The 15,577-nt window shown below is 41.2% G+C and overlaps 3 protein-coding genes across 4 annotated transcripts; 1 reads left to right on the forward strand and 2 right to left on the reverse strand.

Annotated features, from left to right (window-relative positions):
- Positions 1-126: 126 nt before the first annotated feature.
- Positions 127-3,660, reverse strand: LOC107273303 (pre-rRNA-processing protein TSR1 homolog). 2 transcript variants are annotated; one of them, XM_025090582.1, is made up of 13 exons: positions 3,620-3,660; positions 3,409-3,535; positions 3,006-3,276; positions 2,691-2,937; positions 2,419-2,619; positions 2,075-2,323; positions 1,831-1,999; positions 1,554-1,760; positions 1,252-1,475; positions 922-1,185; positions 731-841; positions 440-647; positions 127-375 (listed from the first exon to the last, which is right to left on the reverse strand). In XM_025090582.1, exons 2-13 carry the CDS (start codon positions 3,518-3,520, stop codon positions 218-220), a joined length of 2,421 nt encoding a protein of 806 aa, XP_024946350.1. In that variant the 5' UTR covers positions 3,521-3,535; positions 3,620-3,660; the 3' UTR covers positions 127-217. The 2 variants fall into 2 exon arrangements, with proteins under 2 accessions (XP_024946350.1, XP_024946351.1); XM_025090583.1 differs by having other exon boundaries at positions 3,607-3,629.
- Positions 3,661-5,416: 1,756 nt separating this feature from the next.
- On the forward strand, positions 5,417-13,523 carry LOC107273275 (serine/threonine-protein kinase mTOR). The gene is made up of 4 exons (XM_015751312.2): positions 5,417-5,659; positions 5,737-12,920; positions 12,986-13,166; positions 13,256-13,523. Exons 2-4 carry the CDS (start codon positions 5,753-5,755, stop codon positions 13,269-13,271), a joined length of 7,365 nt encoding a protein of 2,454 aa, XP_015606798.1. The 5' UTR covers positions 5,417-5,659; positions 5,737-5,752; the 3' UTR covers positions 13,272-13,523.
- A 252-nt stretch (positions 13,524-13,775) lies between these two features.
- LOC107273277 (cytidine deaminase) lies at positions 13,776-15,536 on the reverse strand. The gene is made up of 2 exons (XM_015751316.2): positions 14,723-15,536; positions 13,776-14,389 (listed from the first exon to the last, which is right to left on the reverse strand). The coding sequence occupies exons 1-2, from the start codon at positions 14,757-14,759 to the stop codon at positions 13,998-14,000; spliced, it is 429 nt and encodes a 142-aa protein (XP_015606802.1). The 5' UTR covers positions 14,760-15,536; the 3' UTR covers positions 13,776-13,997.
- Positions 15,537-15,577: the final 41 nt, after the last annotated feature.

A 15,577-nucleotide genomic window follows, 5' to 3' on the forward strand; every position in this document is an offset into this window, starting at 1 on the left:
GAGCATTTTGTCAAATTGACTCTTGCCGATTCCTCAATCCTATTCCTCCTAAATGTACATAGAAGCGATAAACAAATGAGATAAGTAGAAAATGGTGATGACACAGAAGGAAAAAAAAATACAAAATATTTTACAAAAGATTTGTTATTCGTAATTATAAGTTTTACACGGTCAATGACCATTTATACATTTTCCTGTGAGTTTATTCAACATCGTCTCAAGCCATAGTGACATCTTCCACCTGACGTGCAGCGTCTAGCACAAGACATGGTTCGTAAGTCCACTTTGGAAATACTCGTTTGTACAAATTCATCAGAATTGTGTCTTGAGACTTTAGCTGTCCGTCAAAAACGCATTTCATGTGACCATAAGTTCCTACAAGTGAATAAGTGTTAAGACTGCTTATTTATTAGTATCTACTTAGTATTATAAATCTTACCCAGTGGTTCCTTTATGTGTCCACGACGTCCATACTTGGTCCTTAGCTGTATTGGCTTGAACCAGTTGATATCTTCTCGGTGAAAGAACATGAAGCGCACTACTGCTGAACGTTTGTGAACCTTGAATGGATGTCCACTGAGAACTACACGCTTTATTATGATCCTGTCAGGGTTTGTGGATAAAATACTTCCAGTAGCCACCAATTCCTGAAACATTGAAGTAGATAATTAAAGAATGGGTTTTTTTTTGTCAAAAACTAAACTGTTTTGTAGCTGGAGTCACGACGTACCAGATTGCCATTACGATTCTCTTTGAAACATAGCACAGGACAGGGTGGAAACGTAATCGGAGCGTACATAGTGGCAACCACGGTACTGTCAGGTTGAAAGTATCTTTCGTACTGTAATGTAAAAATATTATTACAACAAAATGATTTTTGTGGTTCCCTCGACAGATTATGGATAATGTGTCAAGACTTACTTTGTGTTTGTTGCCATTGGTGTGTTGACTGAAAATTGGACACCCCGTAAACCTCCGGAAGCCACATTGGAATATTAATCGCTCCTTGGACTTTATTGGTTCGGCATTTTCGCTGGTGTGTTTCAGGACAATATTTAGCACTGACATTTTGTTTTCATGTGGCAACAATCCGAGTAAGATTAATGGTCGGTTGTCGACTGTACGGTAAGCATCGAAGAGAGCCTTGCTTACGTTAACAACGTGTACGGTTATATACCAGCCAGGCTAAAAGATTTCAATAAGAATTATTAATTTATTACAATTTTTGCTGATGGAATACCTGATACTAACCATTGCTCCTTCCAAGTTCTCACAGTCGCGAAAAATGCGTTTGCGCGTGCGATCAAAATTTTGAAATTGAAAAATACGCGCATATTCTATTGGCAAATTTTCTTTGGGATCCCAAGGACTCGTCCTGAAGGATTCTAGTCCACGATATTTCTGAAATCGATTCTTAGCCAGAATATCTTGTGGAGTATCTACTTCGTCAGGAAACTGTGCATCCAATTTTGCTTCTATTTTAGAAAAGAAAAAAACAATACTTATGATAGTCCATTCCATTAAGGAAGTCAGATAAATTTAGGATGATGTACCTTTTAATTTTTTCATAGTTTGTTTCTCCTCCAACAGGTCCATTTGTTGATCGTAACGTTGTTCATCCGGAGCAGCTTCTGATATTGTAAGAGTTTCGTATTCCTCGTCTTCTTCAACTGCTTGCTCACTTTCTGTCTCTGACATTGCATCGTCAACGGACATTTCATCTTCCTCAGAGTCATTGTCCAAGTCTTCATCTACCTTCTCTGTGAAATTTACAGTTTATTAAATCCAAGACTGAGGCAATAATTTATTCGTATATATAGGAATACAAACCAGCATCTTCGTCAGGAATCCAAGCAGCTTGATACTCCGATGTTCCCTTTGGTACGCGTTTAACTAATCGCTTCTTTTGCTGTGCTTCTGCCTGAGCCAGTTCCTCTTCAGTAGGCCATGTTTGTTCGGCATCCATAGGATCTGGGATGTTTTCACTCTGTAGAGATTCCTATTGAGACAATTCTTAAGTTTAGCTCACCTGTATCATTGCGATGCTCAAGTAAATGTAGGAAAAAATGAAAACCTGTTTGTTAGGATCTGCGCATTCTAGAACTCGTGTGGAGATTTCACCTTCCATCGAATTATCTTGGGATGTCTCTGGCAACTTAGGACGTCCTTTTTCTAAAGGATACGGATCCTCTGGTGCTTCGATTCGAGACATTTGAAAGTCACCGAATCCTGATATATGCACTAAACCATTTACAGAAAGTGGAATGCCACGTAGATATCCTGTGACTTCTAGAGTTCCATAAGTATTGCTATCCTGTGTTTCCTATGTGAATGCAGTACCATATATTATTAAACTCTATTATCACTTTAGATTGTTATCTGTAGATCATTAGAAGAAAAAGAAACCAAATATCGTACAGTCGTGTTACATGAAAATTTGATCTGTTCAGCCACCAGGTGGGCTCTTTTATTCTTATAGGTGACATTTCTTTGTTTTTGAGAACCAGCTCGTCTTAAAATGTTTAGCGCATCCACTGTTTTATCAAGTGGCAAAATCTTCTCCTCGGGCAACCATTTTGAAATTAATTTTTGCACCTGTTGCTTCGTGTCTTGCCGTTTCTACGGCAAATGTTTAAATTGTAATTGTTTGTAAAAGATGTCACTTTCAATTAGCTCTGCAAGTGACTGACCTTAGGATTCACATATTCCAAATTTGTCAAAGCCACAATAGTTGAAGGTAAACCTTGAGCAACTGCACTTCTAATGATTTCTTCACCCCAAGAATCAATAGCTTCAGTTTTAGGACCTCTGTCAGGACTACTTGTTGCAGAAGTCACAAAAAGAATTGTTGTTGCTACTTTTGCTGCATCCAATGTAGCAATAGTATTCCCCACAGGAGGAACAATACATGAAAAACGTTGTTTAAACCTAGGTAAACTGTAAGAACAAAAATAATAAATAAACAACACCACGATTAAAAATACTTGCAGAATATTAATGTATACCTTATATGAGTAATTCCACAAGGGCTAATGGATATGTTAGCAGTATCATCTGCTTTTGTTAATATTGATACAATAGATTCAGGATCTAAATCCTCTTGTAGAGGAATAATAGCTATTAGAATCGGAGCAGCAAGGGATCCTCCAAGATTTCTTTTCTTGGCTACAACTTCTTCCCTCTTTTTCTGGCGAAGTTGTTGTGCCTGAAGACGTCGAGCGTCTTTCCCTAGCTCTTTGTGAGCTCGTTTGCTTAAAGTCTTTACATTAATTCTACCTACACAGTCAAAAATAATAATAGTTTGGATTCAATCTCAGACATACTGCTAGTTTAAGAAAAATCAAAAGGCATTATACAATTAAATAGTATGAACTATCTCATAACAGGAAATATAAATTATAAATATACCTTTAACCTCATTCCCAATAGAACCTTTACTCCGATGTCTTCCAGTTTTGTGTGGTTTATTAGTTTGCTTCAAAGCTCCAGCACGATGAGTTTCTTGCTTAGTTATACCCATTTTTCACATGAGTTTCTGAATATTATAAATAAATATGCTATAATATAAAGAATTACATCAAACCACGTAGCATTGTCGACACACACGTGTTGTACATACCAGAGATGAGTGGGGAGATGCACAACGCTCCGGTTTTAGGCGATACCAAAAGCATGGCGCTAAATCGTAGCGGCGAGTCCGGGAGTAGGATTTCGTGATCATCGCCTCTGTCGATGTTACAGATTTCGCGTAGCCGCGCGGATCATGATCATCGTTCCAGCCGATATTGCAGTCAGCGAAAATGAATGGATTGCTCGGTGGTGGGGAAAAAGTTGCCGCCCTTCACAAACCGTTTTTGAAAACAGGCGGGGCAGCAAGGTCTTCCATCCAACTGAACTGAACCGAACCCTAAAAGCCTACACACACAAAACGATGTAACGACTTAAGACGCAACCGTAAGCTGTAATCAGTAAGCACCATCGCACGCCACACGCGTAAGGAGTAAGCTAGGGCCAATCACACTCAAGAAAGAATTGCACATTTTTATCAAAGTGTCGTCATTGTACATACTATAATTTTATTTATTACAATACATTGTTGAACAATATTGCTTATGATCACTCATTGCTGGTTTTATTCAATATCAAAGCACATCAAAGCCACTCGTTTCACGTGTAATCAATGTTCTTTTAAACGAGAACGCGCGAAGGTTTGTGATTGGTTGTCCGTAAGAAGTAAGCCGTAACGATTCCATCCTTACGATATTTTTCGGCACTACGGCTTACGTCTTACGGAGAAAAGTGGAGGAGACAGTACTAGATTCTGATTGTTTGGTTTCCTCACGCTTACGTGTTAAGTCGTTACGTCGTTTTGTGTGTGAAGGCCTTAAACATTTGTATGGACGTAATGCACTAACAAATGTGTATATTCAAATAAATTTCAAAGTTATAAAAAATGAGTAAAAAGGAGTTATAAAGAAGAAAGTGCTCTCCATAGAGGGGTCTCGAACCATAGACCTCCCGATTCGTAACCGGGTGCACTAGCCAAGCGTCAGATACATATGTTTCTTTTACTTTTTTCGGAAGTTGTATTTCTAGAATTTCATCGTTTATTCAACTGCTTCCAGCCGATATTGCAGTCAGCGAAAATGAATGGATTGCTCGGTGGTGGGGAAAAAGTTGCCGCTCCTCACAAACCGTTCTTGACAAACAGGTGGAACAGCAGTCTTCCGTCTAACCGAACCCTAAATGTTTGTATGGACGTAATGCGCAAACAGGCGTTTGCTTACTTTACATATAAGCAGAATAATATGAAGATGCACTCCGGTTAAGAACTTTTGCGCCACCCTTCTCCACGTAGACGAACAAAAGAGAATAAAATAAACTTTGGGCAACCTAGAAAGGTTAAAAGAGAGGAACCTTGACAGGTTATTGACTCAGCTACGATGCTCGTTTAATACTAAATTAAATTTATTATGGATATTTATCTATGATATTTCAAAATTCCTCTTTGAACTGTTCTCGGTCGTTTCATTTATCAACGAATTTCGCCATTCATTGTTTAATGTTCATTTTCGGCATGATAAGAGGTAAAGAGTGAAAACCAATATTTCTATGCATTTATTATAACTTTCAAATTTATTTTAATATACACATTTGTTTGCGCATTACGTCCATACAAACGTTTAGGGTTCGATTAGACGGAAGACTGGTGTTCCGCCTGTTTGTCAAGAACGGTTTGTGAGGGGCGGCAACTTTTTCCCCACCACCGAGCAATCCATTCATTTTCGCTGACTGCAATATCGGCTGGAACGATGATCATGATCCGCGCGGCTACGCGAAATCTGTAACATCGACAGAGGCGATGATCACGAAATCCTACTCCCGGACTCGCCGCTACGATTTAGCGCCATGCTTTTGGTATCACCTAAAACCGGAGCGTTGTGCATCTCCCCACTCATCTCTGGCCTAAAATCGTAGGGTTGTGCATCTCCCTACTCATCACTGGTTGTATCGACTCGATTTGAGTAAATCGAAAACTCCTAATGTATTTTATGCCTTGGCATTAACAGTGTAAATCAGTGTAAATAAAAAAGATGACTGGTAAACGCTTTAGAGCCTGAGCGGCGGTGAGGACTGCTCAGGATTGCTCCGTAGTTTGGCAAGTGTCGATCAGTTTATAAAGATATAATTCATAAAGATAATGTGACTGAAACATTTTTCGTTTATTCTCTACAGTTTGGATAGCCTCAAGATGACTAGCACCCTAGTACAACAATTCGTGCAGCGACTCAAGTCGCGGCATGAAGAAGTCAGGAACAAGGCAGCGCGAGATTTGTGTCTCTACGTTAAAACAGAATTACGCGAAGCTTCACAAGAGGAGCTGACAGCTTTTATGGACGAATTTAATCACCATATATTTGAAATGGTCTCAGGATCGGACATGAATGAAAAGAAGGGTGGGATTTTGGCGATTGTCTGTCTCATTGGAGCAGACGTAGGGAACATAAATACTAGGACAATTCGATTTGCAAATTACCTGCGGAACTTACTGCCGTCGAGCGATGTCGGTGTTATGGAATTGGCAGCAAAGACAGTTGGCAAATTGGCCTTGGTCTCAGGAACATTCACGGCTGAATATGTAGAGTTTGAAGTAAAGCGAGCTTTCGAATGGCTGGGTGGTGATAGACACGAAGGAAAACGTCATGCTGCAGTACTTGTGTTAAGAGAACTAGCTGTTTCTATGCCTACTTATTTTTTCCAGCAAGTTACACCATTCTTTGATTTAATATTTAATGCTATTCGAGATCCAAAACCTGTAATTCGTGAAGGTGCTGTAGAAGCTCTTCGAGCAGCATTAGTGGTAACTGCTCAACGTGAGACAGCTAAGCAAATGCACAAGTCGCAGTGGTATAAACAGTGCTATGACGAAACTGTGGCTGGATTTGAAGATGTTTATACTAGAGAACGAGGATACAATAGGGATGACAGAATACATGGATCCTTACTGGTGCTTAATGAGTTACTGCGCTGTAGCAATATTCAGTGGGAGAGAAATTACGAAGCTTTAATGGAAAGACTAAATTGTCCTACGCAACAAAATGACAATGTCATCATGTCCCTGATGCCACGACTTAAGACCTCCATAGTCCCCAAGTGGTCTGGCTCTCCCCAAAACAGTTCAGGAACACAGCATACTGTTTATCCTGTTCACGAATCAGCAGCTTGTAGATGCCTCATGCAAGAAAGACTAGATGCTGTGTACAACGACGTTATGAACCAGAGGATATCACGAAATCCTCATATTCAACATGCTCTTATGGCCTTACTGCCAAGACTTGCAGCTTTCAATAAAGAAAAGTTTATTAGGGATCATCTAAGGGAATCATTATCCCATTTGCTTACTACACTCCGTGGCCGTGAGAAAGATCGCCATGCAGCGTTCACTACAATCGGCCTGATAGCAGTTGCGGTCGAGGACGCAATTAAACCGTATCTTCCCAAAATAATGGAAGTAATCAAGAGTTCCTTACCATCGAAAGAAACTCCGAGCAAGAAACGCGCAGCTTCGTTGGAACCAGCAGTTTTTATCTGTATCACTCTTTTAGGTCACGCAGTCAAGCAAACAATAGCATCCGATGTGAGGGATTTATTGGAGTCAATGCTTGCTACTGGTCTTAGTCCCATTTTGACAACATCTCTACGAGAATTGGCTCATAGTGTGCCTTGTCTCAAACTAGACATTTCCCAAGGACTCCTGAGAATGTTATCCCAGGTACTCATGCACAAACCACTTCGACATCCTGGAGCACCATGGACGGCATCAAGCCCGATAGTTGCACCACCCACCGAAGTAGATGTACCAAGTACGGTTCTTGCTCTCAAGACTTTGGGAACATTCAACTTCGACGGGAATCCACTGTTGCAATTTGTTCGCCGTTGCGCTGAGCACTTCCTTACTTCAGAGCAGGCTGAAGTACGTTTGGAAGCTGTTAGGACCTGCTCCAGACTTCTGCGGCTGGCTCTAAATCAACCAGGACCAACAGTGACTAACACGGTGTCAGCCGTCCTGGGAAAACTACTCGTAGTAGGGATCACAGATACGGATTCAGACGTACGATTGTGGGTTCTTGCATCTTTGGACGAAAGTTTTGATATACACTTGGCACAAGCTGAGAGTCTCTCCGCACTTTTTGTAGCTATGAACGACGAGATATTTGAAATCAGAGAATTGGCAATCTGCACCATAGGACGACTTAGTACGATGAATCCAGCATACGTGATGCCTTCCTTGAGGAAGACGCTCATCCAATTCCTGACTGAGTTGGAACACTCAGGAATGGGTCGCAATAAGGAACAAGCTGCGCGAATGTTGGATCATCTGGTAGTGAGTGCTCCAAGATTGATCAGGCCCTACATGGAACCGATCCTAAAGGTTTTGGTACCAAAGTTGAAAGAACCTGAGCCGAATCCAGGAGTAATTCTAGCTATACTAAGAGCCATAGGTGATCTTGCAGAAGTGAATGGGTCTGAAATGCAGCAATGGATGCCAGAATTACTATCAATATTATTAGAAATGTTGGTGGACGCAAGTTCCCCAGAGAAACGTGGTGTTGCTCTTTGGGTCCTTGGACAGCTCGTCGGTAGTACTGGACACGTCGTGAAACCCTACACACAGTATCCAACGCTTTTGGACGTCCTAATAAATTTTCTGAAGACAGAGCAGCAGCCGATAATACGTAGAGAGACCATTAGAGTATTGGGTCTGTTGGGGGCATTGGATCCTTACAAGCACAAGATGAATCTAGGTCAAATTGATTCCCAATTGGATACCCTGACTTCGATGGCGGATATCAAGAGTGACTCTGAGACAAGCCAAGAACTGACAACAAGCGAGATGCTGGTCAATATGTCATCTTCAACTTTAGAAGAATATTATCCAGCCATTGCCATTGCCACTCTTATGAGGATCATCCGCGACCCAACGCTTTCCCTGCATCATACTATGGTTGTACAGGCTGTTACTTTTATCTTCAAGAGTCTTGGTATCAAATGTGTACCTTATATATCACAAGTAATGCCTAGCTTTCTGAACGTCGTACGCACAGCTGATGTCAACTTTCGCGAGTACTTATTTCAACAGTTGGCTGTACTCATTGCCATTGTCAAGCAACACATCAGAAATTACTTGGACGATATCTTCATTCTAATTAAAGAATTTTGGACTGTCAATAGTCCACTGCAGAGTACACTTATACTTTTGGTGGAGCACATCGCAGTAGCACTAGGAGCAGAATTCAAGATTTATCTGCCGCAGCTGATGCCTCAGATTCTCAGGGTACTCACTCATGATACCAGCAAGGATCGTACCGTCACTGTTAAGCTTCTTCTTGCGCTGCAGAAGTTTGGTAACAATTTAGATAATTATCTGCACTTGGTGCTGCCGCCGATAGTTAAACTTTTCCATGCGACTGATTGCCCTCTAAACGTTAACAGGATTGCTTTGGAAACTGTAGATCATCTGGCTGACACTCTCGACTTTACTGATTTCGCATCACGTATCATTCATCCTCTAGTGAAAACCCTAGATCAATGCCCTGAATTGAGAAGCACAGCCATGGACACATTATGTGCTCTATTGATTCAACTTGGAAAAAAATACCAAATATTTATACCACTGGTACAAAAGGTCATGACCAAGCACAAAATCGTCAATCCACGTTACGACGTCCTTACCGATAAGATCCTCACTGAGTCCACTGTCGCCGACGGGGAGGATTGCCTTCTATCCAGGCATCGTCACTCAAGGAATAAGAATCGTGATCTGTCTTTAACCTCAAGTGACACCACTACCATAAAGCGACTTCACGTGTCTGCTACAAATCTTCAGAAAGCATGGACTGCCACCAGAAGGGTATCTAAAGATGACTGGCTCGAATGGCTACGCAGCTTATCCATTGGTCTCCTCAAGGAATCTCCTTCTCCAGCTCTGAGGTCCTGTTGGGCTCTGGCTCAGACTTATTCTCAACTACCGCGTGATCTTTTCAACGCGGCCTTTGTTTCCTGTTGGACAGAATTAAATGATACTTATCGAGCGGAGCTCATCCAGACTCTACAGCAGGCACTGATGGTACCAGATCTACCAGAAATCACTCAGACCATTCTCAACCTGGCAGAGTTTATGGAGCATTGCGATAAAGGACCCTTACCATTGGACAACAATATTCTAGGTGAGAGAGCAATGCACTGTCGTGCCTATGCGAAAGCACTTCATTATAAGGAAGACGAGTTTCACAAGGCACGCAACAGCAACGTCTTCGAGTCCTTGATTTCCATCAATAATAAACTGCAGCAGAAGGAAGCTGCCGAGGGTCTTCTGGAGTACGTGATGAATCAGCACAATCAACAAGAGTTGAAGGTGCAGGTGCGATGGTACGAGAAGCTGCACAACTGGGACAAAGCATTGCATCTCTACCAGGAAAGACTCGAGAGTGATCCTGGTGACGTGGAGTCTACTCTGGGCGAGATGCGATGTCTGGAGGCTCTGGGTGAATGGGGACAACTTCACGACGTAGCCACGAAGCAATGGTCGATTCAGCCTGATGAGAATAAGCAGCGAATGGCAAGAATGGCTGCTGCAGCTGCATGGGGCCTGGGACAATGGGAGAGTATGGAGAAGTATGTTAATCTGATTCCAAAAGATACTCAGGACGGTGCCTTCTATAGAGCTGTCTTGGCCATTCACGATGATCAGTACAACGTGGCGCACCAGCTGATCGACAGCGCCCGTGATCTTCTGGATACGGAACTTACTGCGATGGCTGGAGAGAGTTATCAACGAGCTTACAACGCAATGGTGGAAGTGCAAAAGCTGGCTGAGCTCGAAGAGGTTATCCAATTTAAACTTGTACCTGAGCGTCGTTCCACCATCAAATCCATGTGGTGGGAACGTCTTCAAGGCGGACAGCGAATCGTTGAGGATTGGCAGAAAATCATCCAAGTTCACACACTTGTCGTATCGCCTCAAGACGACATGTATACCTGGTTGAAGTACGCCAGTCTCTGCCGGAAGTCCGGCAGCCTGATGCTCTGTCACAAGACTCTAGTCATGCTTTTGGGAACGGATCCCTCCCTGACACCGGATCAGCCTCTACCAACGATACATCCTCAGGTGACGTTTGCATATTGCAAGCACATGTGGATGGCTAACAAACGTGAAGAAGCTTACAGTCAGCTACAGCGATTCGTGCAGACTTCATTACAGCCGGTTACTGTGAGCTCTGTCACCGGCCAGGAAGATGAGAAACAACACGAAGTCAGGAAACGTCTATTAGCTAGGTGCTATCTAAAGCTTGGTGAATGGCTGGAGACTCTTCAAGGTATCAACGAACACTCTATACCTGCAGTTTTATCCTACTACGCTGCAGCCACCGAACACGATCCGACCTGGTACAAAGCTTGGCATGCATTTGCTTACACGAATTTTGAGACGGTTCTGTTTTACAAACATCAACAGGGAGAATCTGCTGCAGCTGCTGGGGCAGCTTCTGGAACTGCTTCTGAGAATGTTCTTGGTAATGGGCCAAGATCTGGTCAGCTTCCAAGTTCACAATACATCTCACAGTTTACTGTACCTGCCGTTGAAGGATTCTTCAGATCCATCAACCTCTCGCACGGAAGTTCTCTTCAGGATACACTAAGGTTGCTCACCCTCTGGTTCGATTACGGTCAATGGCCAGAAGTTTACGATGCTATTGTCGAGGGCAAGAGACTGATAGAGATTAACACGTGGTTGCAAGTTATACCACAGTTGATAGCCCGCATCGATACTCCTCGAGTTCTTGTTGGAAGGCTCATTCATTACCTGCTGATCGACATTGGAAAAACGCATCCTCAAGCACTAGTGTATCCTTTGACAGTTGCTTCCAAGAGTGCCAGTCAGGCTCGTAAAACTGCTGCCAATAAGATACTGAAGAATATGTGTGAGCACAGCCCGACCCTGGTGCAGCAAGCCATGATGGCCAGTGATGAACTCATTAGAGTGGCTATTCTCTGGCATGAATTGTGGCACGAAGGACTGGAAGAAGCTAGTAGACTTTACTTCGGTGAAAGAAATGTCAAGGGTATGTTCGATACCTTGGAGCCGCTTCATGCCATGCTGGAGAGAGGCCCACAGACGCTTAAAGAGACTTCCTTCAACCAGGCCTACGGTAGGGATTTAATGGAGGCACAGGATTGGTGTCACAGGTACAAAGTTTCCGGAAATGTTCGTGATCTGAATCAAGCGTGGGATCTCTATTACCACGTATTCCGGCGAATATCACGTCAACTACCTCAATTAACAAGTCTGGAACTTCAATACGTAAGTCCAAAATTGTTGCTCTGTCGGGATCTTGAATTGGCCGTTCCAGGAAGTTATAGTCCAGGTCATCCAGTGGTGAGGATAGCCAGCATTCATAGCTCCATGCAAGTTATCACGAGTAAGCAGAGGCCACGCAAGCTTTGCATTAAAGGTAGCAACGGCAAAGACTACATGTTCCTGCTTAAGGGCCACGAGGATCTTCGTCAGGACGAGAGGGTGATGCAATTATTTGGCTTGGTGAATACACTTCTTCTACATGATCCCGATACATTCCGAAGGAACCTAACGATTCAAAGGTATGCAGTGATCCCTCTGTCGACGAACAGCGGTCTCATTGGCTGGGTACCCCACTGTGATACCCTGCATACCCTCATCCGGGATTATCGTGATAAGAAGAAGATTTTACTAAACATTGAACACAGAATCATGCTACGCATGGCACCGGACTATGATCATCTGATGCTCATGCAAAAAGTTGAAGTCTTTGAACATGCTTTGGAACATACCCACGGTGATGATCTTTCACGTCTTCTATGGCTGAAGTCACCCTCCAGTGAAGTCTGGTTCGATCGCAGGACAAATTATACCCGCAGTTTAGCTGTCATGTCTATGGTCGGTTATATACTTGGCCTAGGTGATCGTCATCCATCGAATCTCATGCTGGATCGACTTAGCGGAAAGATTCTGCACATCGACTTTGGCGACTGCTTCGAGGTCGCAATGACTCGAGAAAAGTTCCCTGAGAAGATACCCTTCAGACTTACCAGGATGCTGATCAACGCTATGGAAGTTACCGGAATTGAAGGAACGTACCGTAGGACCTGCGAATCAGTCATGTCCGTATTGCATCGGAATAAGGACAGTTTAATGGCCGTCTTAGAAGCCTTTGTTTATGATCCTCTGCTCAATTGGAGGCTTATGGACAATGCTACTCCCAAAGGGAAACGTTCGGATGCTCAAGGGATGAGTGCTAGCAGTAGCCAGGAACATGGGGACATGTTAGAGTCTCTGAGTGCGACTCTACCGAAGAAAGGTATACCTTGCAGCATCGAGAATGGAGGTAATTCAAAGATATTATATTTTATGATTAAGTGCATACCATAATTTCCAATTATTTTTAACCAGGTGATAATAATCAACCTGAAGCTCTTAACAAGAAGGCTTTGGCTATCATCACAAGAGTGAGGGACAAATTAACTGGTCGAGATTTTTCCCACGAGGAGACACTTAGCGTACAGAGACAAGTGGACCTTCTCATACAGCAAGCTACGAACAATGAAAATCTTTGTCAATGTTATATAGGATGGTCAGTGAAAATTTTTTATATTATTTATTTTGTTACAATATAAAGTAATGTGAACCTTCTTTTAACTGGTGTACTTCACGCTCGTGTAGGTGTCCATTTTGGTGAGAAAATGGAAATTACACAGAAGAGGAGGAACATAAAATCAGTCATTGATCTTTTCGGTGCAGTAGATTTAACGTGCATAGATGCCTTGCAGCCTTCGCATTTTTACCAACGATCAAACAATAAGTTAAGATGTATATATTGACGCGTCCTTTGTATATAATTCGCATAGTAGCTAGTTGGCGAGAAGCCTAGTAAACGATGTACATTAGTACGATGAAGAATATAGTTTATCTAGGTAAACAAATACCTTAATCACCACGTCTTACGTATGGTTCTACACGTTGATACAATTTAATTTTTATTTGCAGTGATAATAATAGAGCTTAAGGTAGGTACAAAAAGATTGTGTGATATGAAATACGAAAATTAAATTAGAAAGTTGAAAAACATTTATTTTTTTTACAGATCCCTAATTCGTAAAAAAAAGTAAGATAAAAGTTGCTTGTTTCATGTAATATCTTATCAACGGATGAAGACAGTGAAACAAATATAAAGAAAACGTAATTATATCACATAATTTTATTTTTTATAAATAGGTCATTTTTCAGATGTGAAAATTTATTTGCAGATCCAATAGTTCAGGATATTATAATTCCTCATGTTCGCATGCATATTTCAATATTGGGTGTATCTACATCTGTGAAAATATTTGATACATGTAATGCTTAAAAAGTTTTCGCTTATTCTTATTTGGATAAGACCTATGCGTGACAAGTGTTTCGCAATTTATATTGTATTGAAAGAAAAGGCCATCGGTAATAATTCCTTGATAGACGTCTTCAATATTTGTTGTGGATTATTTGCAGGAACCAAGTAAACCAGCATGTCACCAAATTCAGCTAAAGCTTGTCTGCATATGCCACAGGGTGACGTAAAATTGCCACTTGCTACAACAACGACAGCTTTGAATTTCTTTTGCCCCTCTGTTACTGCTTGAAATAAAGCGGCACGCTCGGCACATACGCCAGCTGGATAAGCTGAATTCTCAACATTGCAGCCTTTGAAAATGGTTCCATTCTCACCACGTAGAGCAGCGCCTACTTTAAAATTACTATAAGGTGCATATGCTCTTTCGCGAACGATAGTGGCCTCCCTTACCAGTTCCCGTATATCCTCGTCTATAATTAAAAATTATGATATTCATTAAAACCTAGATCGTCTTTGAAGATACTAAACTGTCGTTTGTTGAAAATAGACCCAAAGATATATCATTTGATAGACCTCTCTCTCTTTCGAGCTCTATTCTGGTTACTGTATTCAAAATGTCGGAAGATCGACATTCGATGGAATTCGAATCCTCTTCCGTAAATATAACAGATATTTAGGAGAACGGTTCGAATGAAAATAATGTATCTTGATTACAAGTGATTACCGATTAGTGTCCCTAGAGTGTTTTAATATTTCATGGAATTTATATTGGTATTAATATTTATTTCACAAAGTGTACTTACCGAGGTGTTCACTGCTGACGATGGTACCAGAACTCATAGTACTACTAGCTGATTAACACTGGGCGAATGAATTCTAATTTTAGATTCCTAATAAGTCGAATCACCCTATATTAAGAATTTCTATGAAAATTATTTACAAAGATATCAGATTAGCAGCGAAAATAGTGATAATCTCTTCATTGATATCTGAATTGTGACTTTCACCAGATCAATACTGCTGGATTTAGTCTCTTCAATTATCTCCAACAGATTTTCTTACTTATGTCACCTTCGAAACACTAAATTATCTCTGCGTTTTACTCTCGCTTGGTTAATGCTACTAGGACGATGCTATTAGCACAATTCTCGTGAACACGAGGCTCCGTAGGTAAAGAAAATTATTAAGTTAACAATACCGGCCTATGTTATATCTAAGAAATATTCCAATTTAAAAACGATTTACAATGTATTAACAAAGATTTCTATATGCTTTTCTACGAGGATCGTCCGAGGGATGTAATTAGTTAAGCAGAAAATATGACTGATAAGGTTATGACCGCAGACCACTTATTGGCAGAGACAGAGATTCTGTTACGTATTCTAGAAATGTGGCTAGGTATATAGGTATATTGTACGAATCGATAAGACGAAATGATTATATATCTATATATAAAAACAAATGATTCCCCTACTTACCTATTTGTCTAATAGCGAGTGAAATATAGAAGTATCAAAAAGATAAATACAATTAAATTGAAAGTTCCTCCGTAATGGAAATTAAATATTGACCTCAATTTAACATGTGACGTACCAATAGTAGTTGCGTCAAATTAAGAATAATCCTAAATGTATGTGATGGATTTTCATTATTCTCTA

This window comes from Cephus cinctus, unplaced genomic scaffold (assembly GCF_000341935.2).
Source record: "Cephus cinctus unplaced genomic scaffold, Ccin1 Ccin1_scaffold1553, whole genome shotgun sequence".
Classification (NCBI taxonomy): domain Eukaryota; kingdom Metazoa; phylum Arthropoda; class Insecta; order Hymenoptera; family Cephidae; genus Cephus; species Cephus cinctus.